Source organism: Sprattus sprattus (assembly GCF_963457725.1).
Source record: "Sprattus sprattus genome assembly, chromosome: 2".
NCBI lineage: Eukaryota > Metazoa > Chordata > Actinopteri > Clupeiformes > Clupeidae > Sprattus > Sprattus sprattus.
The window spans coordinates 16,371,808-16,398,016 of NC_137921.1; the positions used below are offsets into that span (position 1 = coordinate 16,371,808).

Here is a 26,209-nt window from a genome sequence, read left to right on the forward strand (position 1 = left end):
ACATTCACAATATTTATTTTGGCAGGTATCGTGCATTAAATGTAAATAACATGTGCATTAAATAAACGTCATAAGATCGACATTACACTTTTTTGTGAACAACGTCTCACATTCTTTAGAATGTAATTGACTCCTCTTCCAAACTCCTTACCACTAGGAGGCCACAATGTACTTACATGTGGAACTCACGTCCAGTTGATACGAAGAAGAAGAAGAAGAAGAAAAAAGAAACCAGAGGATTTTGACAATGAAGTTGAGCTAAACAGTTACAGTTAACGAATAAAAATGAAACTGGTGAGTTCTACGCAGCTGCCTCCATTTGTGCGGTTCGTGTGTATTCGAATGTCCACGTTTTGCCCATATGTCACTGAAAAACATGTTTCCAAGTTACGTCTGGCAGTGTGTGGTTTAACTTTGTGAGCTAGCAAGCTAACCATACATGCTGAAACGTATGCTACCACATCTTCAGTGCTCATTGCAACACTGCAGTAGTCATAGCATCGCTGTCAAGCGTGAACGTATGGGTCGTAATTGCTGCTGTATTATTCACTCTGCAGTATTGTCTGTCTGGACATCCAACGTTGCCTTGCAATGTCCTCAAGTTTAAGTCGACTACCATCATGCTGGATTGTGGGCTTGACACAACATCTGTCCTTCAGTTCTTGCCTCTCCCGCTGGTCCACAGGTGAGGTGGCCCTACCAAGGCTCAGTGTTTTGTGTACATCAGTCTTAGGCTATGGTTATATGTGCTTTAGGTTTTGTTGTCAAGGTAGAAAACAAACAAACGAACAAAAAACCCGCGAAAGACTAGAAAACCTCAATCAGATCATAATGCATAGAGTGAACATACCTATATATATCTTATGTATATGGAATTTTAACTGTAATGTATGTATGATTGTGATTCTAGATACATTTGTATACATTTTAACTATAACTGCTTTCAACATCTGTGTATAAAACCAGTAAGGGCTTATAAGAAGAATTATTTTCTTATTTGCTTTTTTTAAATGCAGCCAGCGGCTCTCCAAACTACCAGGCTGGGTGTCCAAAGATGGTGCGATAAACCTTGAGAAAGTAAGTCATCTAGAGATTTACCAAATATGACAGAATTTACTACCACTGTATGATGGCCTTCAAAAATTATGGAAGGTGCTAACCCTAGGTGAATCATGTGTACTTTACTTCTCTGATTTTAGGAACTAAAGGAATGCGCAGGGAGAGTTTTTGTTGATTCTCAACCAGAGTTCTGTCTTCCAGAGGTAACATAATGGAACATATTTTTCTATCAGGCTTTTTAAAATCAAATTGCATATATTATGTATTTCTGTGTTTAACATGTATTTGATGTATCTACATAGTGTAAGGATTTCTTTAAATCTGGTTATATTTACTGACCGTAACCTTAACTGTTATATTTCAAGACGGAAAGCTTTATAAGATTATTTGTTCTTTTTGACAGACTTAGTTTGCTGAGGTTCTGGTGCATGGCCTTGGTTGAGTTCAGATGTTTATTTGTCTCCATCTGTAGAAAGAGCTTCTGGACCTGTCCACCATAGACGTGATCCTGATCTCCAACTACCACTGTATGATGGCCTTGCCCTACATCACAGAACACACAGGCTTCACCGGAACAGTCTATGCCACAGAACCCACTCTACAAATTGGCAGGTATGGGGGTGAGAGACAGGGGAATGCATAGGTCTCTTGCATCACTTTCGCTATTTCTCCATCTATCTATCTAATTATTTATTAAGCTCTTTCTTTGCCTTTATCTCTGCCACTGAATTGCGCATGGAAATATATTCTTTCCCCCATGAGTTTTCTGATCTTTGCCGATGGTTCTTCTTCTTCTTTATAGTTGCTGTGATTATTGTGGTTGTCTTTGCAGGTTACTGATGGAGGAGCTGGTCAACTTCATGGAGCGAGTGCCCAAGGCTCATTCTGCCACCTGCTGGAAGAACAAGGAAATTCAAAGGTAACTGAGCGCTTCTTGTGAGCGGCACGTAAAACGACAGCTCACTATGAATGTATCACATAACCCGGACCTGAACCATGACTGATCTGCTAAAGACGGAGGCTAGAGTGGAAAGTATTACTGTCAAGGGAGTATGAGAGAAACTATTGAGATATTGACAAAAGCCAAATAAAAAAAAAACCTTGATTTGAAATGAAAAATCCATCATACTAGAACTCAGTTTGTTATGGTTGCAGTTCCATTGTGGGTCATGTGATGAAGCGACAGATTTCTGTTCTCATTGTAATCTGAAACCCAACGTTGTCAGCTGATGTTGGGTAGAGTTTGACCGTCACTCACAATGTCTCTGGAAATGTACTTGGAAATGGAGACCCGTTGAGCATTAAATTAAAACAAGGGCACATCACACACACACACACACAAAAACCTTGGAAATAGGGGTTTTGATCAAACTGTGTGGTTATATGTTTGTATGGCCCTGTTCAGACAGGATTAGTTTTACATGGTGAGGTGTGGAAAGATAGTTTTGTTGTGGGGGGTTTTCTGAAATATGAAGGCATTCAAGGAGGCAGTTTCGTCATGCATGGCATGATGATTGTCATCTCTCTGCACTATACATCCAGTCTGCTTACCAAACTAGCTTGATATTAGCTACCAAGATATGGAAATGTCATATCCAAGTATGCAATCAATCTACACAATGATTTTTGGGTGTGGCAAAAGTGCTTAAGTCAGACTCCAATTTCCCAAGTAAAGTAATTCTGTCTGAATAGGGCTTATGTGTGTTTGTGTGTGTGTGTGTGTGTGTGTGTGTGTGTGTGTGTGAACTAGACTGCTCCCCGCTCCTCTGAAGGACGCCCAGGACGTGTGGGCATGGAAGCGATGCTACAGCATGCAGGAGGTGAACTCGGCCCTCAGCAGGGTACAGCTGGTGGGCTACTCCCAGAAAGTGGTGTGTGAGCAGCCTCTCCTTCTCTTTACCTCTTCCTATTTCACATTTTCGCTGTCCTGCTGTCAATAGAAACCAACAGGAGCGTGGCTTTGTTAGGCGTCACAGACACCACTGCACAGCCAAACCGCTGAAAGATCTCCCATGTGTTGAAGGAAATGCCATTCTGTATGTCTCAGATTACTAGATGATTGGTGCTGAACGTGCGCTCTGACACTCACGGGGAAACTGGCTGTGGAGTGTTGTGTTCAAATTATCTGTAGACGCTGCTGTTATGAATACTCGTTATGAAAGTCGTTATGAACACTCATGAGAGAGCTGCCTTGCATTAATGCTTGGCCTACAAAGCTGGTACAACTGAGCTGAACAGCTATTTGTGTGTCATTTACTCTTGGATATTTGATCTGCTAAATGAATTAATGTAAAAACAAAAGGGGATCACTCCTGTGACTTATACTTCTTAATGGATGCCTAGCTCTTCTCTTACTTAATTCACAAGCTCATCATAAACTGTGAGGTAGCTTGAGGTGAAGTAGCATTTACTTGTGAATCTTGAGTTATGGGTTTCATGAAGCCTGATATCTCTATCTTATGTTTCTACTTCGGTCACTCCAGGAGCTGTTCGGAGCAGTGCAGGTCACACCCCTAAGCTCTGGCTATTCATTGGGCAGCTCCAACTGGATCATCCAATCACATTACGAGAAAGTGTCATATGTGTCGGGATCATCTCTCCTCACCACACATCCTCAGGTGAAGCCCTCCCATCTGATTCTTCCACTGAGGAATTTTACATGAATTTTACATTTTTCCATGTGTCCGAAAACACAACCTTGTAATTAAATCGGTCCTTTCTTTGCTCTTTGAATGTAGGAATTTGCAGAATGTACAATTATATACCGCTCTCAATTCTGTCCAACCTCTATTGTCAAGCATTCTTTTCATGCACATTTTATGCACATCTGCTTGTCCACGGCCATCCATATCTTTACACACAGCCTTGCAAATGCAGAGTATCTCTATCTCTCAGTATGTTTATAAAATATATGTGTGTTTGTTGTTGTTGTTTTTCTAGCCAATGGACCAGAGCTCTTTGAAGAACAGTGACGTGCTCATTCTAACAGGCCTAACACAGATCCCCACGGCCAACCCAGACGGCATGCTGGGAGAGTTCTGCAGTAACCTGGGTGAGCGACCTTCTGAGAATTCTTCTCATTCTTCTTTCCTCTTCCCCTACTTCTTACCTTTTTTTCTGCCTCGTTCTTGTGCCTATCCCTGGATGTTTTCACCCTCTGCCTTCTTCTCTCCTCCTCCCTCTCTTCGTCCCTTCCACATTGTCTCTGTCTTTTCCCTGTCTCCCGTTTTCCTTCTCTCTCGCACATGAAATGGTGTTTAAACAAGGGTCTGAGTTCAGTCGATGATAATGGTAACCTGCTAATTCATTATTGAAGTGACCCCCTATGGTATTGGTGTAGTTGAGGTGTGGCTAGATAGTAGCCTTTTTTAAGGTGTACTTGATCCATCATTGATCATGGTGGTTCAATACAGGTTTTTGTAAAAGTCTCTCTCGATCTCTTTCTCTCTCTCTCTCTCTCTCTCTCTCAGCCATGACCATCCGTGCTGGTGGTAATGTGCTGGTGCCCTGCCACTCCTCGGGGGTGATTTACGACCTGCTGGAGTGCCTCTACCAGTTCATGGACTCTGCCAACCTCGGCACCGCGCCCTTCTACTTCATCTCGCCCGTCGCTAACAGCTCACTCGAGTTCTCCCAGATCTTCGCCGAGTGGTGAGCACCACGGAGATCCATGGGTCTCACTTATTAAGCTCCACAGTAGACTCTCCAACTAATACATATTTTTTTAGGGTTTATATTTATATATAGGGTTCATATTCACCGAATAATTCAATATTAATTAATTTTTTTGCATTCATTCCTTGTTTGAGATGGTCTTCCCTCCGTCAGAGATCAGTTGTAGCTCTATGCTGACTGTAGCGAAGGGAGAGAGCAGTCACCTCATCTGGCCTCGAACCCAGTTGTACCAAACCCGCACCCTGACCTCGACGACGAAGAGCAAGGCTCGTGGTATAGCATTCAGAGCGCGCGCGCAATTGTAATGCCGGCACTCCGTCACACTGTCCTCCCCTTTGGGTAGGACGCCCATGTGCTCCACGCACAGTGATGAAAAATGGGCACAATGTCGAGGTGGGGCAGCTCTCGTGGAGAAGTTTGTTGCAGTTAGGGACTTGACAGAATTTACTGTCAGGAATGTATGACCATGTGCTAATTGAGAATGGAACGCTCTGTCTGTTTGCCTCTCATATTCTCTCTTTCTCTATCTATCTATATATATATATATATATATCTATCTGATGCTGTTTTTCAGGCTCTGTCAGAATAAGCAGTCTAAAGTTTACCTCCCTGAGCCACCCTTCCCCCATGCAGAGGTAAACCACTCTCATCCCTGTTCACACACCAGCCTTTCTTCTTCTCTCTCTCTGTATATACCTCAACTGAGCCCTCTATCCTCTGATGTCTGTCACTTTCTCCGTCTTCAACGTTGGTTCCCTATGTATGCTTCTTCTAAGAAAACACGCACAGACACGCACAGACACGCACAGACACACCTATCTCACTCTCACTTTATGACTTATGCCCAGCTGGTCCAGACCAACAAGCTGAAGCACTACCCCAGCATCCACGGCGACTTCAGCAGTGAGTTCCGGCAGCCGTGCGTGGTGTTCACAGGCCACCCGTCCCTGCGCTTCGGTGACGTGGTCCACTTCATGGAGCTGTGGGGCAAGTCCGGCCTCAACACCATCATCTTCACCGGTCAGCACTTACAACCGTTCACAGCAACATCTGTAGTTACAGTCAACAGCAATATCCGTAGTTACAGTCCACAGCAACATCCCTAGTTACAGTCCACAGCAACATCCTTAGTTACAGTTGACAGTAAGATCTTTAACAAAGTTTTCAGGACTGTCTAGAAAACTGGTTCAATCGGTACAAGGAGTATTGGTGTGTGCGTGCATGCGTGCGTGTGTTTCGTGTTGGGTGGGCGGGGTGGGTTGCCAACATTCATGTTCTATGTTAAACTGTACTCTTTTTTTGTGTGTGTGTGTGTTTGTGTGTGTGTGTGTGTGTGTGTGTGTGTGTGTGTGTGTGTGTGTGTGTGTGTGTGTGTGTGTGTGTGTGTGTGTGTGTGTGTTCTCTTGTCGATCGTCACAGAGCCAGACTTCTCGTATTTGGATGCACTGGCCCCCTACCAGCCTCTGGCCATGAAGTGTGTGTACTGCCCCATCGACACGCGCCTCAACTTCCACCAGGTGTCCAAGCTGCTGAAGGAGGTGCAGGTAGGTCCCCTCTGGCTCCTTAACCCCCGATTCACCTGCTGGGAATACAGAGTAGGACAGACCCAATAAGAACTGGTTTCATTCAGTCTTTCAGTTACTGATGCTGTTATATATCTCTATTCCTCTCTCCTCGCTCCCCTTGTGTCCTTTAAAACCTGTCACACGTTATGCCCTTTTCACTTATACTCTCAGTGCATATTTCTTTGTTTCTCGCACACTCTCTCCTTACTCTCTTTCTCTCTCTCTCTCTCTCCCACCCTTCTCTCTCTATCTCTGTAGCCTCTGCATGTGGTGTGTCCGGAGCAGTACACTCAGCCCCCCCCTTCTCAGTCCCACCGCTCGGACCTGATGCTGGAGCTGCAGCCGCCACCCATGTCCTACCGCCGCTGCGGCGTACTGGGCCTGCCCTTCAGGAGGAGATATGAACGCATCCAGATACTGCCTGAGGTGAGAGAGAGAGATGGAGAGCGAGAGAGAGAGAGATGGAGAGACAGAGATGGAGTGAGAGAGATGGAGAGAGAGAGCGCTGGAGTGAGACAGAGAAGGATGGAGATAGAGAGAGAGAGAGAGAGATGGACAGAGAGAATCAGAGAGATAGACAAATAAATGGAGAGAAAACTAGAAATTGAACCAGGAAAGAGAGGTCGAATATAGGGAGGAGAGGTGAAAACAGAGTGCGAGACAAAGTTGTGTGGCCTGTCCACACTGCTCCGTACTGGGCATACAGATTTCTGTGAGTTCCGCAGGGTTAGCAGTGGGTGGTGTATGGGCCATATTAATGCCGGGCAGGATTATTGAGTTATTGAGCTTATACCAAGGACATCGCTTCTCCATTCTGCCCAAATCGGTAGTGGCTCATGGGTACATTTCCCAAAGCTTTAACCCCCTCCCCCCCTCCCGCCCTCCAAACAGCTTGCCAAGTCCCTGGTGCCCAGCGAGATTAAACCGGGCGTCTCCGTGGCAACTGTATCGGCAGTTTTGCATTCCAAGGACAACAAGCACGTCCTTCAGGTGGGTGTGTTTTTTTGTGTGTGTGTGTATATGTGTCTGTGTTCGATGGGTTTTTGCTAAGATTGATTGCTTTGTGCCTGCGTGAGTCAGCACTGTGTTTGTGTGTATGTGTGTGTGTGTCTTCACTCTGTGACTCTGCATACTCTGCATCCTTAACCATCCGTCTTTATGCTCCCTGCCCCTAATGCAGCCTCATACATAATGCATCTAATGAACAAATACTACATTTTCTTCCTGCCAACCTTTGATCTTGATTTCTGTAACTTGGTTCCTAAAGTGTGTGTGTTTGTGTGTTTGTGTGTGTGTTTGTGTGTGTGTGTGTGTGTGTGTGTGTGTGTGTGTGTGTTTGTGTGTGTGTGTGTGTGTGTGTGTGTGTGTGTGTGTGTGTGTGTGTTGTACACTTGAGCACAGTCATACATATCTGTCTCAGTCAGCACCAGGAATTGCATGTGTTAGCGGCTCTCACTATCTCCTGATGTTCTCTTTCTCTCTAATCACGTATGCTATCATAGATTCTGCGTCTGTATTTTTGTATCTCTGTCCAACCCTGTCACTAGTGGTGTTCATATCTGAATATTTGACTTTGTTTGTTGCTGTGGAGGCAGTGAGTCTAATTTGTCTCCCTGCATAGTCTATGTGTTTGGAGGGATTGCCTGTCTCTGTGTAGGCCATGTTTGTATTTAACTGTGTGTGTCTGTGTGGGCTGTGTTTGTATCTTACTGTGTGTGTCTGTGTGGGCTGTGTTTGTATCTTACTGTGTGTGTCTGTGTGGGCTGTGTTTGTATCTTACTCTGTGTGTCTGTGTGGGCTGTGTTTGTATCTTACTGTGTGTGTCTGTGTGGGCTGTGTTTGTATCTTACTGTGTGTGTCTGTGGGCTGTGTTTGTATTTGACTGTGTGTGTCTGTGTGGGCTGTGTTTGTATCTTACTCTGTGTGTCTGTGTGGGCTGTGTTTGTATTTAACTGTTTGTGTCTGTGTGGGCTGTGTTTCTATCTTACTGTGTGTGTGTTTGTGTCTGTGTGCAGCCCGTACCAAAGCCGGCCCCGGCGCCCCCCACCAAGAAGCGGAAGCGTGTCCAGGAGGAGCCCCCCGAGTGCCTCGCCCCCAAGCCTCTCCTGAGCGGAGCCGTGCCCCTTGAGGCCTTCCTGGCCGCCCTACACAAGGTGAGTGGCAGCACAGACAGCCAATCACAGCGCAGTCAGATGAGTCTAGTCACAGCTGCAGTCAATGAGATGCTATCTATCCTTGCGGTGTGTGTTTTTGAGTGTGGCAGCGGGAAGCATTTGGCCTTTGGCTGTCCATGACCGGCCCGTGGAGGTCAATGGTAAATTAGGAATCAAGCGTTAAACAATAAAAATTGATATTACTATTAATTTGAATACTTATACTATTGCATTGCAAGCTTGCTCTCGTGTGTATGTGTGTGTGTGCCATGTGTATTGGTCGTCTGGGCAAACCTGACCATTTTTATGCTGAATTGAGTTCAGCCTTTTGGTCCAGTCCTCCACAACAGTCCCGCTATCTCATGTGGCCCCTTGGGGAAATTACTTGCCCACCCCTGGCCTAGAGGGTAAGAGAAGAGGTCTGTATGGGAGTGCATACCACTTTGTGTCACTTTTGATGATGGTACACACAGTGTCATACCTCTATAACCTTGCTCTGGAATACAATGCCATGGGTGAATGGAGCATGAATATTCCTCTTCGGTTTTCTCAGTTGCTATTCTGATGGACAAGAAAAGTGCAGTAGCATGTCGCCAGAGGTGAAATAACTGCACGGTACAAAAATGACGTAGGTTATTCAATGAACCACCATTTGGGTGATACAAGATGCAGGACATAATCAGTGGGTTTTATACACATACACACACACAGACAGATACGCACCCAAACCCCCCCCCCCCCCACCCCCCCCCACCCCACCCCACACACACACACACACATTTACACATGTTTGCCTAAATGCATTTCCCATCATACAATAGTATTTGTAGCATCCAGTGAATAAGCTCTCTGATCTGAAATGTCCTGCTTAACGTGAAAACATAGTTAAAATAACACACACTCATACCAAACAACCTTTTGCTCAGGCTTAATGAAGGAGCGCCGTTCACGTTGAAAAATGAACACCATAGAAGGCTAAGGCTAAGATGAATGAGGGGGTGATCCTAAGTGAAGGAGCTTTGGAGGAAAAGTAAAAGTGAGAATAATGTCTCCGAGTAGACTGAGTGCAGCAGCATTTCAAACAGGACTCTTAATTTTCCTCTCTTGTCCCACCAGCCTTGATCTGGCCGGTTGCCACGGTCGCACTCGGAGTATTGATCAAACACTAATTAAACAGGAAGTAAAATGCTTCCCACTGTTTTGTTTTTTTTACCCCCTCATGCAGCCATTTTTTTTAAAGGATGCAGAAAATTGGATGCTGGAGCCACACAGCAGTACTTAGAGGTGCTCAACTCTCTCTCTCTCACACACACACACACACACACACACACATTACCTCTGCCCGCACTTCAGGAGTTCTAGACTTAGTCAACACACACACACACACACACACACACACTCCAAATCTCATATTTGCTCTCTCTCACACACACAGTCATGATTTTTCTGTCTCCCTCCCCTTCTCTCACTCTCTCTCTCTCTCTCTCTCGGTCACACACACACACACACACACACACACATCCAAACTCACAGTCATGAGTGATTGGGAGAGTGTCTAATCATTTGAGTGTGTAATCACAAATCATGAACACACACACACACACACACACACACACACACACACACACACACACACACACACACACACTCTTTTTCTCACTCACACAGAAGGGGCCTCACGCTTTAATCACACACACTGACGCACTTGCTGCTGCTGCCCGTCCCAAGGTTACCCCTGCGTGGCGTTAATTAGATGCCCTTTGAAGGGGGTAGTTTTATTGCCAGCGCAGCACTTTCCCTTCCTTCCTCATCAGGGTGGAGAAGTTTCCAGCCCTCTCTGCATACTCATGCTGGTGGAGGGAGGAGAGAGGAACTCTTCTCCTTCTTCTTCTTCTTCTTCTTCTTTTTCTTCTTCCTCCCCACTTCGCTCCTGCTTTCTTCTGCAGCAGAGCAGACTGAAAGTCAAATTAAACTTTCTCTCTCTTCGCCCCGTAGCATATGTTTGAGTAGAGTAAATGAGTGTGTGTGTGTGTGTCTATATATCTATATGAGAGAGACAGACAGGCTTTGTTTTATGTTTTACTATAAGCTCATCTCTGCTGCAGGACCAACCTACAAGGAAACACTCTCTCCATGACTACTTGTTTGAAGCAGTTGGACAGGTTCCTGTTATGCAGTAGAAGCACATGTTTAAAAGTTAATAGGAGGCTGAACTGCAAGCAGGATTCTATTTGTTTCACACATTACGGCCTTAGCCTCAGAACCATGAGCAGGCTTTAGTCTCAGAACCATGAGCAGGCTTTAGTCTCAGAACCATGAGCAGGCCTTAGTCTCAGAACCATGAGCAGGCTTTAGCCTCAGAACCATGAGCAGGCCTTAGTCTCAGAACCATGAGCAGGCCTTAGTCTCAGAACCATGAGCAGGCCTTAGCCTCAGAACCATGAGCAGGCCTTAGCCTCAGAACCATGAGCAGGCCTTAGCCTCAGAACCATGAGCAGGCCTTAGCCTCAGAACCATGAGCAGGCCTTTTTTTTAGAAAGTCGCTCTCTCGCTCTCTCTCTCTCCCCTTCTTCCTCGTCTCTCTCCCTTTCTTCTTCTTCCTTTTCTCGCTTTCCTTCTTTCTCTTTGTAGGTTTCATGACTCTGTGCAGTCATTCCCAGCCACTAGCTCCCCTTACCTCTCTCAGGGTGTGTCTGCATTGGGGGAGGGGGGGGCGATAAGTCATGAAACACTACTGCGCATATGAAAGTGTGAAGCCACACATAAATGTACTGGGTCTTTTCATTGGGTCTAATAGAAAGGCCAGACTGACCGCTATTATACTCCCCTTCTCAGCAAAATTATTTAGCTTTTTCATGTGTTTAGTAAATACATTATTTGTGCATTCACAGCAGATGGTGGGAAAAGGTGTGAACCCTTTGGCTCTTTTATTTAGAAATTGTGGAAACCTCTTTGGGCAGCAACACTCTTTCACCAGTCATATGTACATGCTCAGGATTTGCCTGACAGCACAGGATTTGCCTGAATGCACAGGATTCGCCTAGCTGGTCAGTGGCTATAAGGACTTTAAGGCCATTCCTAGTTTTCCTCACTTCAGGAAAATCAACTCTTTCATTCTGAGATGTCTCACATTTGCGTGCCCCGGTGAGTAATGCCCCAGTATCCTGATTGGGTTAAAGTGAAGAGGAAATTACATTTGTCTCCGCCCGTTCTGTTCTTAATTCACTCCTGCGTCAGTCTGCTCTTACATTCTTTGCCCGCCGTGGTTTAATGTCCAGGCCCATAACACATATGCAGCCCAAAACCAGGATGACCCCCCCCCCCCCGACCCCGTGTCTTTCAGAATAGGTTTAAAGGGGTGTGCGTTCCAAGGGTGTGTCCTTTGGTGAACATGTGAGAAAAGTCACTCATGCAAGACATCCCAGGATGTTCAATAAGAAAAGAGGTTTGGACTATGATGCCCCTTAACAGTTCTTGTTCTGTTCAGCAGCTGTGAGGAAGAGGCTATAGCTACTAAATAAGATTGTTCTAGGTAGTCATTCATTACCATGCCTCTACCGTGGATTGTGGACGTTGTAATGTAAACCTTAAAGGTATGAAAATGGTATTGCTGTGCAAAAACATTTGGGAAGTTTTGTGGATTCTTGTTGAAACAAGAATGTTTTATGATGAAGAAATGCAAATCCCTGTGTCCAACTAGTTCCAAAGCATGCGCAGACCTGCTCTTACTGCATTCAGATTCACGGACGTTTCCCCATGATGTTTAGACGTCTCAATTTTGGGTTCTGGTCTTACCCTCCTATCTCCGGTATTTTGTCGCCATTCGAGGTTATTTTCATTCATGAATAACCCTCAAGAGTTTTTGCCTCAATATTTGAACAGCTCTACGTTAGACCATTAACCTTTTTAAACCTCAAGAGTGTTTGGTTCTCACCTTAGAAACACCTGGGCCCTTAAGCCTTAAGCCTCCTCTGCGCTAAAAGCCTCTTTCACTGCTGCAGTGGAGAACAGCAGCACTGAGACTGAGGCACTCCAGGCCACTGTAAAAAGAGAGCGGGGGAATCATTTATTATCAGACGGCTCACTAAAGACATTAACTCCGGGGGTAACGAGGGGCGCGCAGCCCTGGAAAGCGTCCCCCGCCACCACTCAATTCCCTGCTACCAACCCCCTCCGTCTGGAGAATCCAGTTAGGGATTTTTGTGCCGCTAAGTCAGACAGTGAAATTAATTGTTCCGTAGGAAGAGGAGAAGAAAGGGCGTAATGCACATGGGAAGAGTGATTCTGAGTGCTGAACAGACGAGACTTCTCTAAGAATGGCGGAACGGAAGGATGTGCAGATTGTTCGGCGGCATTAAGGGAGGTAGTAATGGAATGCGGGGAGTAAGTGGTCGTAATGTGTTCTCAATTTAAAACTACTGCCTCTTGACAACTACAGAGGAGAGAGTGAAGGTTGTTGTGCTAGCTAAGCGTCAAACGAGTTACATGTTGAGATTAAACCAGACAGAGCTGTGATGTTTTGTGATTTTGGTGGGGAGAGAACGGCTGTAAAAAGAAGTGCAGATGGAGGATAACCATACGATATTTTCTTTGCGCCATAACACTGCTGTGCATGATGTGCTTTGAGGTGGGGTTTGCAAGCCGCTGGGGGGAGGCAAGAGCAGAGAATACACACTAAATGAAAACCAACACCTTCACCCCCCCCTTCCTCTTTTCAAAGCATGGCATTGTGGAGGTCAAGGTGGAGGAGACCCCAGATGGGCACATCCTGCATCTCCAGGCAGAGGACGCTCTCATCCAGCTGGAGGAGGACGGCACGCACATCGTCTGCGACAACAACGAGCCGCTACGCACCGCTCTACGAGACCTGGTGCTGCGTTTCCTGCAAAAGTTCTAGAACCTCTAAAAACCTCTGCAAAGGGACATTAGTGCCGTTTCGGATCGTGTGAGGTCCGCTACTGACCAGGTCCGGACCAAGGGCACCAAGGATACCCCTGTCTGTTTCACAACTGTGTTGGTCTCTCTAATTTCTTATTATGCCATGTAAGGTACATGTTTTAGGAAAGGATCCTGTGTATGTTTCCCCCTTTTTACAGGCCATTGTATAGAAGAAAATACTGTGTATCCTCTTGTAATAAAAAACAAAACAAAACACGTTTGGTCTTTTGGTGTAACTATATTGGCTGTAGTGAGAATAGGTTGTTGAGAACTTTATTTTGAAGGGAGTTTTTTGGCCTGTTAGTCATGCTTAGATTTCACCAGCAGAGGGCAGAATTGAGACAGTAAAGTTGTTCTCCGACCACAGATGGAAAGCAATGTACGCACGTAGAAAAGGCTGTTTAAATGCTTTATTTCTTTAACAGTGTGTTTGGCAGTAACTGGCTGGTAAAGGTGGGACCCAGAGACTTTAAGTAGCCTACACAGAGACAACAGTTGAACCAGTGAAGCAGTATTTGCAAACTGGTCTAATTAAGTCTAAATTGTGCGCGCTCATCTACATGAAAGTACGCCGGGTCTATATAGCCTTCTCTACAATATTAACCAGTTAACGTTGACGGAATCATCAGACTTAAAGTCCCAGAAGTCATCTTGGATAAATGCAAATGGTCTCTTGTTGACAGAGCCCCCCCCCATCCCATTTAAATCCATGCGGAGGGGCGTTGAGGGCCTACACCTCACTGACATGTTATGAGGCATATGGCCTCTCGGACTTCAAGGTCCCTGATAACCGAAACCATGGTGAATGAGCCACAAGCGACACCCCAGCTGTAGATATTGGCCATTTCATGGGGTCCTTCACGATTGACTGGATCCATCAAAAAGCTCTCTTGGGGCCATTATGGGACCGTAACATCACTAACAGCCGCAGAGGCTAGCCATGATAATAGTAGAATGTAAGACTGCTGGTAGTAGGCCTAGTAGGCTACTTTAGCTTTGGTTGAAGGTCGGACATAGCCTGCAAATTCTGAATGTCCTTTCCCCTCTCCGAGTGCTGGGAGCAAGCTGACCAGCTCTGGGACTCTCTGGCCTTCATCGAGGGGTGTGGTAGGCAGCACAGCCTTCTCTTTGAATGATGTCAGTATGTTCAGGCTCAACACCGAGTTTCTTTCCCTCTCTCTCGCTCATTCCTTCGTCTTCTCCCTCTCTTAGCTCCGTAGTGCCACAGCCACACCAAAGAACTGACGACAGTGTTTTTCCATCGACAACCGACGTAAAAGAGACTGATTTATCAATAAATAAATTAAAAAAAGAATTTATTAAAATTATAGCCAGTCATGCTGTCAGCTTTCAATGTTTTCATTTGAGTTCGCAGTCAATAGACCTCAACAGATAGCGGTCAATACACATCAACGGATATTTTCTGTTCGATTGCGAGACAAATTACAAATTCAACACACATAATTTTTTTTAAACAATATGGAGGACTTTAATGTTTTACTTGGGCACGCGTTCCATGATCAGTTATTTTATTATTACCTGTGTGTATTTTTCCAGGACTGGACCTGTTTGTGTAGCAGTAGTGGGAAGGGTGGGTGAGTGTGTGGGACTGTGTGACTGTGTGTTTGGAGGAGGGGGAGGGGGGTGCTGTAAAGAACCAGCTGTGCCACTGTTTCCCTCGGGGCAAATGAGGTGTTGGGGAAGGGGGAGTGGGAGGATGACCTAGCTATCTTTGTTTCTCAGCAAGGTACAGTACATGAAGACAGGGTAAATGCAGTTCAGGTAAAACATTTCTACTGGGAGTTAAGGGGCCCATTGTTTTTTTTTGTATCTAACTTTACCCTCTTTGCAGTACAGTTATTTGCAGTATAGTTATTTTGGGGGTTCCATTCTGAAGACGCAAACACGACAATACATCCTGCTTTCCAGTCAGTGATGGGGGTGAGGTGGGGGCATTTGGGTCATCCACTGATCTTGCATTAAAAGCAAATCTTATTCTTTGACCTGAAACGGTGGCTAAATAATTAGCAAGTCCAATTGTTACATTGTGTTGACCCCTTAGCGCTACAAGTCTTAGGATGTATGGCCAAGGACACTGCCTTTATCAATTAATGTACATGAGAAATGAAGAGTTGATTGACAGGAACTACATCAACCACACTTTCCACATGATGTTAAACAAACTTAACCAAAATACAAGATCTTACTGCATCTGAAACCCAACAACTTCACAGAACCAGAGGCCGAAGCCATCAAACCACTTCCTCTTCAGAGGGCAGGGCGCCGCCGATCTGGCGAGTCATGGGTGAAATTAAACTCTTTTAGAAAACCGTCCTGGGGGGGGGGGGGGGGGGGGGGACTAGCTTTAGAGCTGATGAATGGGCCAGGGAGGGCGGGGAGAATTAGGGAGGGGAGAGGGTTGGACTGTGTTTATAGAGGGGAACAACCCCCACCACCTCCCCACTCTTAACCATAGAGAATCTCATCAGTGGCATTTACAGCATCAGCAGTACCAGTACCTGTCCAGTTAGATAATACAGGTAGGGAGATGTGGGAGAACGAGAGAGAGAGAGGGATAGAGAGAGGCAGGGAAAGAGGCTCTGCAAAGAGTTGATGTTTAGTGGAAAAGACAAGAGAGAGAACTTGTGGGGAGGGGAGGATGGTACATAAGCCAAATTACCTTCAGTGTCTAAATCTGGTTGACATTCTTCATTTCATTACATTACCGGCTGTCTTGTCAAATGGGGAAATGGAGGAGAAGAAATGAGATTCTGGCAGCGTGTTTCTTTCTTTTTTTCCCTCCCCATGTCCCCTCCACGCTTGAGCCCCTCCTCCTCCTCCTCCTTCTTCTTCTTAAGCTTGTGCAACTCTAGGTTAAGAATGCTGGAATGCTGGGCTCTGAAGCAGTCATGACAACACATCAGGAAAATCTCAGTCCGGAGAAGAACAGGTGTAACAACGTTCCTGATATCTACAGGAAATTTGTATCTTTATGATGCTGGGCAGGTAAGGGAAGGATGCTTCATTTCTCTGTCTATTTGAAAGTGACTGTGTAGTGAATACTGAAAGGTGTGAACAGAGGAGGTGGTGGGGTGAGGGAAAAGAGAGGGCAATGGGGGGAGGGGGGGGGGGGGGGGGGGCACACACACATCGTTTCACATGAAGAAACACCACATACAAACATAATCTTCACCAAGTAAGACCCATCATCAGTGCTTTTTCATATACAAGTAGAATATATAAAATCATAACACGACCTTTAAAAAAAAAAAAAAAAAAGTAGCAGTTCTGAGTGCATCACCACTGTCCATCTGTCCTTGCACTCATTTTTCTCCCAAGATCCTTTGCTGCATATCCCAGAAGAGACCTGTCCAGACCTCTGACCTCACAGAGTGAGCTGGATTTGAGGTCACAGTCTCATGCTGTGTCAGTTTAAATGCTCAGTTGTCCGTGTCGGGTCAGTTCTACAATCCGTTTAGTGTGTTGACTGGCTTGGTTACGCCAGAAAAAAGAGAGTCAAGTGGTGCAAATGCAAATCTGTAGTGGTTGCCGATGGGAACACACACAAGCGGACACGAGAAAAAAATAAAAGAAAAAAAGAAGGCAACAAAACACAACCAGAAAACACGAAATAACAATTTTTTTTTCCTGATTGGCAGCAGTTTCTTTTCTTGTCCCATATAACAGTTCCCAGTATAAGCAAAGAGTCTGTGAACGTCCCTCGCGTAGAACGTTTAAGTCCTGTGAATGTCCCTCGCGTAGAACGTTTAAGTCCTGTATGCGCGCCCCTGCTCTTTTGTTCCGTACCAAAGGAAAACTCTCACCACCCACTGCAGCGGTTCTCCTCTGCAGTGTCCACGCGTGCTAGATGAACTTAAAGCACTTGGTCTTGTCGTGGGGCAGGCGCGTCTTAAAAAGCACCGAGTCCACCCGGAACTGCGTGTAGAGCAGGGGCATGTAGCCATACACCTTCACGAAGAAGTTGATGCACTTGTGCCGCTCGTGGAAGTGTGAGTCGTCGTGCGACAGCGCCTGGGGGCACCCGGGGCAACGGAACGTCCAGCGAGAGGTCACCTGATGGGGAGAAGAGAGAGCAAGAATGTGTTACTTACATGTATGTTCTCGTTTATGTCTGTCCGTTACATTGCACCTTGCTCTAGCGACTCTGTTATAGAGTAATAGTAATATAGATTTGTCCGGGAGAAGAGAGAAACCGAGAGGAGAGACAAAAGAAAGAAAGTTTGGGTAGCAGCATGTTGGGTTGTTTATGTCTGTCTGTTCATGTTCAAATGAACATTACTTTAGTGATTCTGTTGTACAGAAATAGTTATATAGATTGTCCGGGCGAAGAGAGAAAAAAAAGTGAAGAGAGCAGGAGAGACACAGAAAAGAAAGGTTGGGAAGGAGGCCAAGAGAGTTCCCTTTGACTAGACACATGATCAACATTATTGTAACCCTAACCCACACATCTACAAAGACAACAAATGCTTCCTGGACCTCATTTGCATTGTACGGTGTTTCTGCTCTCCTGCTCACGAAGAGCAGGGTCTATTTCTGTGTTAACATTAGCATAAATTATCTGAGTACTTTTAGCAAGGACTGGACAGATGAGAGAGAGTGAAAGAGAGACAAGGATGCAAGGCTTTTCACTTCAAAACACAAACACGTTTTTATACAAAGAACATCTAATTCAAGTTTCATCCTCTGGATTTCCAGAGCAATTGATTTCCTTTTCTCCACAATCCATATGGATTGTGTGTGTGTGTGAGTGTGCATATATGTATGTGTGTATGGCATAGAAATGCACACAAGAATCCTTTTCATGGATTTCTAGGCGGAGGACACCACACGGGGAGATGAGAAATATTAATTGACTAATGCCACAAGATCTTGTTCATCATATTTCATTACGCGCACACAATAGACAGAAAGTCATCTCCTCCGCAGACGAGCAGTAGAACATCAAAGCCAGACAGCTTTACCTAAACCCTCCAGCAAAAAACCCTCCTAGATGAGATAGAATTGTTAAATATATGAAAAAAAAAAAAAAACATGAGTTGTCTGAATAGGAGCTATATGGAAATGAGCAGGAGCATTTCCATATTGATCTCCACGCCAGGCGTGTGGGGAGGTGAAATTGTAAAGTGAAATTGTAGTCTTGTGTGTGAATACAATAAAACTCAAGCCACGGGGCAGCGTTTCTTGTTTCTGAGAAAGCGCGCCAACAGATTTGTTGTTTGCAGAGGGCAAAAGAGTGGCTGCTGGGAACAAACTTGCCAACTCATACATTATGTGCAGAGGTTAATCCGCAGAGCAGATGTGTCTACTCAGGGCTATGTGTACTCAATACATGTGCTCTGTATCTCTGTGTGTGTGTGTGTGTGTGTGTGTGTGTGTGTGTGTGTGTGTGTGTGTGTGTGTGTTGAACACATGTGCATCTCTCTCTCTCTCTCTCTCTCTCTCTCTGTATGTTCAGGAGATCTCTGGGGACCCCCAGATGTGTGCGTTCTCACGATTGGCTGGCTCGGCGCCAGGGTTGGGAGGATTACTTTAAAAATGTATTCTGATACAATGACTGATTACCTGGTAAAAATGTTATTCAGTAACCTAATTCAAGTATCACAATATTAGAGTAATGTAACTTGATTACTTTCCGTTACTTTTGGATTACCTCAATGCAAAATGTGCAAATGAAGATAACAGAAAAGAGACAATAACAGCCTTATCCACTGAATATTGGTGGTTTTCTCCGTATTGATGTCTGTGATGGATATAAATGCTGAAAAACATTGGTCTAACCTTGAAGACAAAGACGTGTACTGCTACGACAACACAGAAGAAAGTATGAACCATTGAAAATAAAAATTAAACCGATCAGCCCCCACTTTTCTTACCCGTAGTTTTCTTACCCTCTCTCACTGTCAACAGTTTTTACAAACAAATACCTTGCATAATCACACTTTTTGCCGAATTCCCTTTGCAATATGCCGTAGGCCTGCTGGGTGGATATGTGAACTAGTTCAGTTTGTGGATGATAGTATAATGTTCAGTATTTTAAAATATATTTGTAATCCTGTTTATAATCCCAATTTTTGCTATAAGTGTTTTTTTCTTTTTGTAACTGTACCGGAATACAGTTACCCTTTTATGTATCCTAATTACATAACGCTGTTCCATGTATTCCGTTACTCCCCCAAGCCTGCTCGGCGCCCACACTGACCTTAATGGGGGGTTTCCGCGTGATGTGCGAGACCAGGAAGTTCATGGCGATGTCCTCGCAGTTGATGTACTCATCCACCATGTCCCTTATGGCCTGGGGCATCACGTACGAGTACAGGTAGGCATAGTACTGCAGAGAGAGGAGAAAGAAAGAAAGAAAGAAAGAAAGAGAGAAAGAAAGAGAGAAAGAAAGAGAGAGAGAAAGAAAGAGAGAGAAAGAAAGAAAGAGAGAAAGAAAGAAAGAAAGAGAGAAAAAGAGAAAGAGACATTCATTTATTGAATCAGCAGAAAACCTTTACAATACTGCACCCTTAAAACACACAATACATAAGAACACCCAACATAGGCAACCTTTCACATTTTTAGATTGAAAGAGAGAGAGAGAGAGAGAGAGAGAGAGAGAGGGGGGGAGGGGGGTTAGTTAAAGAGAGATTGAGAAGGACCGATAGCGAGCAACAGTAAGTGAGGGGGAGAAATAACCGGCAGGAGGTGGAAAACACCAAAGAATAAATAACCAGACAGATGGAGATTGCAATACAAGGTAAAAAAAAAAAAAAAAAAGAGAAAGAAAGAAGCCATTTGGAGAGAAAAAAAAAGGCACACCTCCCAGCTCAACACTACACAAGAATTCCATTTGGCTATGACTGGAGCAAACAAGAGCGAGAGAGAGAAAGAGAGCGAGAGGTAGGGAAGTCCCACTGGGCCCCGGCATGGCACAGGGCCCCTCTGCCGCACTGCAGTCAGTTTCAGGGCCTTGATGCTTCGCCACCCCGGCCTCACTGCCTCCTCCTCCATCCACCTCCACCCCTGCGTCCCTCGGTGGGGTCCATCTGTCAACCCATCAGCACCGGAGGCTCTTGTGACGTCTTGTCCCTGAGCCAGGATCACGGTCTGTTAGAGCGCTCACTCACGCTGCCACCTTCAGCTCCACTTCCCTGCCCCCAGCCCACAGCCACTTCAACAGCCAATAGACTCCACACACACACACACACACACACACACACACACACACACACACACACACACTCTCAGATCTGGCTCACTGGATGGACTGCCATCACGCCCTATTTTAAGGGATGGAGACATTTACTTAAAATTGAACCGAGGGTGAAATCTCAGGAGATGCAGCACCATGGTGGCGGCTTGTTAAGAGTTAACAAACACGCCAGCAATGGTGCTCGTTCCAAAAGGATGATTTTAAAAAAGGGCGGCCTATTGCACAGGATTATTACATAAACAGACGATGGCCACTCCCACGTGATGATGCACATTAGGTGGGAAGACTGGTTTAGAGGGCTTTGAAGGTACTCCAGGTAGGGAGAATGGATTTTGAAAAGCTGCAACAGAGAGTAATCAGAGGCTTTTTAAGAGGCAAATACCCATGCTTTAGTGCCCCCTCAGGCAGGTACTCTGGACCAGGATACATTGCTTTGGCCCTGGGCTTCCTGGGGGAACCTTATGTTGATTCCCCATAAGGGTTTAGTTATCGCCCGTGTTGACATGGTCTGGGCTCAGTCGTTCTTCCATCTATATATTCACAACGTGGTGTTCACATTCACCATGTTGCCCGGCAACGGTCAGGTGAGAGGTTTTTCTATCAGACATGGAGAAGTACAAAGGCAGAGAGAAAGGAGAAAAAAAAAGAAAAAGATAAATGTAGGACAGCCACCTACGGCCAACGGAACATACCTCATCCAGAAGAGAAACGGAGAGAAGGAAAGAGAGAGGGCGGACAGAGACAGAATGGTTTCTCGACAGGTGACGAGATGAATGAGGGTATGAGGCTCTACAGGCGGCTTGAGGAAAGAAATTAGTATTTTGACATCTATGAGAGATGCAATTTCCAGGGACTGGCCTCTCAACCACAATGAGACCCACTAAAGAGCAGACAGGTGGCACATGTACCCAGGGTTTTTCCTGGGTCGAAATGGGTCTTCGGTGCTCCCCCCCAAAAAAATTTGCGCGCTGCGCGCGCACAGACTGTGTTAACCGTCACAGCTTTATTAGTATTAGTACTTTATTAGTAGATATTTATGTACTTTTTTTCACCATTTCAGAAATAATTGAGGCTATGGTAAAGTGCTGATGTGTGTAAACCAAGGAGGACTCAATTGCGGGAAAATATTATTTATTTTATTTTAAAGTCAGGTACAGAGGTCACAACCAGCCTGTGAACATTCCACCCTCCGCCTTTTGGTGCCCTGGTAAAATGATTTAACAAGTTCATGGTAATTTTAGCCTACATATATCTTTAATAGGCCTACTCGAATTTTATTTATTAACGAAGTTCAGAGTCAAAGCTATAGTGAAAAGGCAGGATGTAGCCTAAAAGTGTGTTGGCTACAAACACTCATTAAAAACCGATGGTAATTATCTGGGAAATAGTCTCTAACTGCAGTCAAGTTGTCATTGCTTGTGTCAAACCATTGTGAATTTGTCGTCACATTAAAACAGGACACGACTTACTCCTTGTAGAAGACTGATGCTCGGAGCTCTAGTGGTTTCCTCAGGTGAACGAAGCTTTTAGAAGATCAATTGCGCGCAATTCCAGGATGCTTTATTTTCATTGGTTGCTGGATTAAATCTTACCCAGATACAACAGATAAAAAGATACGGTTTTTCTGATTGGCTATTGTGAAGCCCATTTCTTTTTTTTTGATAGGCTGATAAGTGGCACCTCACGGCAGTCCTACAGTGGAGTCGGGGAGACGTGCTTGATTCCTCCATGGTGAGGGCAGCGTGGCCAGGTCATGTTTGCGCGCTGCGGCACATTAAATAGCTTAGAGGTTTTTTTCAGCGTGAGAAATACGATGTGTGGCGGGAGTGCGTTATTAAAGACCAAAATTAGTGACTGTCACGCTCAATGCTTGACACTTGAGAGCCCTGAATTATATTCGAGATGCAACACAAATCTCCTCAGAACGAGCTGAGCTTTCATTGATAAACAAATGCGGTTGTCTGCCTCTCCCGAGGTCCCGGAGTCTACTGTTACTCGTTCAAACGGATAGACAAATCCATTAGGTCCTCAACATAACAGATATTTTATTAAATTTAAAGCCATGAATACCGAAAATGGAATGTTATGCTCAAAATCACCGCCGACCGACAGTCAGGATGCATACGCAGATTGAGTGATTGGCAGCTGGCCGCTCTGTCCATTCGCGCAACTCACAGTTGCGTGTTGATCAGCCAAGAAAAAGACACACTTATCAACTCGTTTACTGATCAAAGCAGAACGATAATTCGGCTGTAGGACTCTTGAAATATAATATTGAGAACTTATTCCCTGACAGGCATTGCATGCGTGACGCATAGATTTTTTTTCCATCGCGCACTTTTTTTACCTTTAGGCGGTCGGGATTTTTCATAGGCGCTAGGCAAAACGGCTTCGGCGCGCGCCCACATTTTCTCTATGCAGGAAAAACCCTGGTACCCTTAGTAAAGGAAAACAAAGGATCTAGATGGGATCCTTAATATGTTTTCAGTTTGTCCTCAGGAGGGATTTCCTGAGTGCCTCATGTTTCAAATCCAGTACTCGTTTCCAGAAAACTTTGAGTGCTCCAGTACTCTTGGGGGAGTGCTCGAGTACTCAATTAATATGACATGATATGAAGATAACACTTGGTCTTACCTTACGTAAAGCAAGTATGGATGATACCGACATTTTAATGTTAGTAATACCAACTTTCGATCGAAGACAGAAAATCAATTCAAGCCAAACCGATTACAAAATTAAAACTAGAAGGGCCCTTTTTTAAACTACCAAGGGCACTCGGAGAGCGGGGACATCCCAAGACCAATGGGCATATGCTGTGTTTCAAAGTGAAGCTAAATTTGTGGATCTGCCCAGTGATTTGGATCCGCTCCAAAGTGTGAAGGGTTCTTCTTTAGCCTGTATCTATACTTTCCACACAAGTTTCATAAACATCATTACTTCTAAATCCTGCTTACAGACAAATGGCACCGGAAACATAACCTGTCCCTGCAGAGGTATTTACTCCGATTTACTTTGCATCAGTTTTTAATCAACATTAATCTGTTGAGTCTAGTAGCTCAATCTTTTATATGACAGACTCGACGTTAGAGTTATCCTTGTGAAATCCATCCAAACAACTGATTTCCAAACAACCCTTTTCTGCCATTGCCATTTATCATCCGCCATCTGCCTCTTGTTAACCAAGGGTTCTAAATGGACACTGTGCTCAAGATCTAGCATTGCGTGATGAACAAGAACTCAATGTCAACGTTAAAACTCTAGAATTGATGTCACTGCTCAAGTACTCAAATGCTCTAGTACCCTACACCTCACAGCAGAAACTAGGAAGGTGCTAAAATAAAAAGCATATATAGGGAGTTTTAATGGCACTAGAGATTTGTCTGAAAAAGTTTGACCACACTGCAGGTGGTGTATGGCAGTGGACTTTGCCACCTACAGATGTTGCAGACAGATTTTTGTGTGGATTGTTTGAGTTTAAATATCTCATTACACAGGCGATGTGAATTAGCTTCCTTTATTGAGTTTTAGGGACAGATTAAACTGTAATTACCAATGCACAAGGGGCAAACATTAAACTGACACGTCTGATAAGCCAGACTGTAAGCACCAGTCTATCACTGAGTCATGTGAGGAACTGTGAATCGGTCCACTCAATATGACCACTCCCCACCTTCGTCTTCTATTTTAGTGGTGGTGAATATCTAGCCACCACATATGTGGCTGGGCCATGGAAAGTATGGCATCTAGCTTTGTGTCCGGCACAACGTCCTGGCGACCATTGGTGAGGAGCTAGGGCTAGGGCTCTCTCGGTGAGGATTCATCCTAAACCTGAAGCCCTAACGAACTGAAGGAGAGTGTGGTGGGGTAGTTGGACATGCAGTGATATTTCCTGTACCTTGTGGAAAAAGGCGGCACCGGTCAGGACCATGGACAGCTCGCAGGAGTAGTTGGAGTTGTAGAGCCAGGACTGGTGGTTGACATCCCATGCGTGGAAGCGGCCAGGGAAACCCACAATACGATCCCTGGCCTCACGCCATACCCTGAGAGAGAGAGAGAGAGAAACACAGAGAAATGAACAGAGAGTGGAGAAGAGGAGCGGAAAGGAGGGAGTTCGGGGGAAGGAAAAGATGGGGATAGGGAAATAGGCATCAAGACAGAAGCACAGACAGACAGGGAGAGATTTAAAAAAAAAAGTTGGAAAAGAAAATGGGATTTAGAGAGTAGTACAGACAGAAAGAGAAAGAGAGAGAGTGGGGGGAGAAAGAGAGATAGAGAACAGTGTGAATGTACAGAGCTAGATAGTTTATAGCTCATTTACTGCAGTTGTTCCCTTGAGTATACGACTGGCTGGTGATTGAGATTTTTTGAAGTGGCCTGTGCTGCTGCCTGAGGCATCGTGGACTCCAGTCTATTCTGTTTAAAGCAAACTCAACAACTATCCAGCACACCACCAAGGAGTGGCTCAGGAGATGCATTCAACACACACACACACACACAGGTTCACACACACACACACACACACACACACACACACACACACACACATATATATATACAGGCACACACAGAATGCAAACACTCAACATGTTCAAGCCTGTTTGTATCTGTCTATACATAGCCATACTCTCTCTTCCTCCCTCCATCTCTTCCACACAAACCCTTATGGAATGAGGAGGCAGTAGATATGGTCTGACATCAAACTGCGGGGGGTTGTTAACGTGTGCTGCACTCAGGTGAGATGCCAAGCATTCCTCTCTCTACGACTCGGCTGACCCCGACTGCCCCTGAAAGACCCCCCCCTCCAAAGGTATGTTATAGCTCAACATGGCTCCCTTTCACCCACTGCAGTGCACACACATTGCTCTATCTTCATCTCTCTCTCTCACACACAAACACCTTTCATCTCAATCCTGTTATCGTGTTATCTTGTTTACACATGCACAGACACACACACGCACACACACACACACACACACACACACACACTTACACACACACACACGCACACACACACCCCTTTCACACTCCAGTTGTAAACTCTCCACGGAGCCACATTCCGAGCGATGAGATTTCCCCCCAGACGTCGGGGATAATTTATGCCAAATGACCCCTTTCCTGAAGCGGCGACCGTGAGCAGCGTGTCCGGACAGGCTCCGGGGCAGATGGGATCAGACAGCGCTGAGTGTGATGGTGTGTACACAACACAACCATAGCATGTTAATCACACGCACCACGTGAAGCCAGGAACAAATCCCGAGGCTTAGGAAGAACCCAAAAATAGCATTTTGGGGTAAATATTTACAGTACGAATGCTTCCATTCCTGAGGATGGCTTGAGGTTTTCCTCTGAACCTGTGAGACTGACCTCGTCAGTCATCTCCTGCCTCCGCTAAATCAAGAAACCACACAAACTATCACAAACGGAGAGGAACTTATCTGCAGTGCAATATGATCAAACCAAACATGTTTTTAGTTTGTGCATGTTTAAGCAGAAATATTCTACTTTTTTATGTATCAGTGTAAATGGAACTTCCTAATAGTGGGTCTTGTTGATTGACAGGGACACCAAATGACAGTGCAGCTTAGGGGGTGTCTCCATATTAA

At 45.1% G+C, this 26,209-nt stretch overlaps 2 protein-coding genes across 2 annotated transcripts in view; one reads left to right on the plus strand and one right to left on the minus strand.

Annotated features, from left to right (window-relative positions):
- Positions 1-217: 217 nt before the first annotated feature.
- ints9 (integrator complex subunit 9) lies at positions 218-13,527 on the plus strand. The gene is made up of 17 exons (XM_080860468.1): positions 218-294; positions 558-685; positions 1,017-1,077; positions 1,200-1,262; positions 1,532-1,671; positions 1,892-1,978; positions 2,810-2,930; positions 3,543-3,677; positions 4,000-4,111; positions 4,530-4,710; positions 5,309-5,369; positions 5,583-5,754; positions 6,154-6,278; positions 6,558-6,725; positions 7,191-7,289; positions 8,315-8,452; positions 13,173-13,527. The coding sequence occupies exons 1-17, from the start codon at positions 286-288 to the stop codon at positions 13,347-13,349; spliced, it is 1,977 nt and encodes a 658-aa protein (XP_080716594.1). The 5' UTR covers positions 218-285; the 3' UTR covers positions 13,350-13,527.
- A 3,081-nt stretch (positions 13,528-16,608) lies between these two features.
- extl3 (exostosin-like glycosyltransferase 3) overlaps positions 16,609-26,209 on the minus strand; it is a 31,983-nt gene continuing 22,382 nt past the window's right edge. Inside the window, exons 4-6 of the mRNA XM_080831952.1 lie at positions 24,502-24,646; positions 19,611-19,739; positions 16,609-17,464 (exon numbers count right to left, since the gene is read on the minus strand). Of these exons, the coding sequence (XP_080688078.1) occupies positions 17,255-17,464; positions 19,611-19,739; positions 24,502-24,646 (484 nt within the window). The 3' untranslated portion in view covers positions 16,609-17,254. The remainder of the gene's footprint in view (positions 17,465-19,610; positions 19,740-24,501; positions 24,647-26,209) is intronic.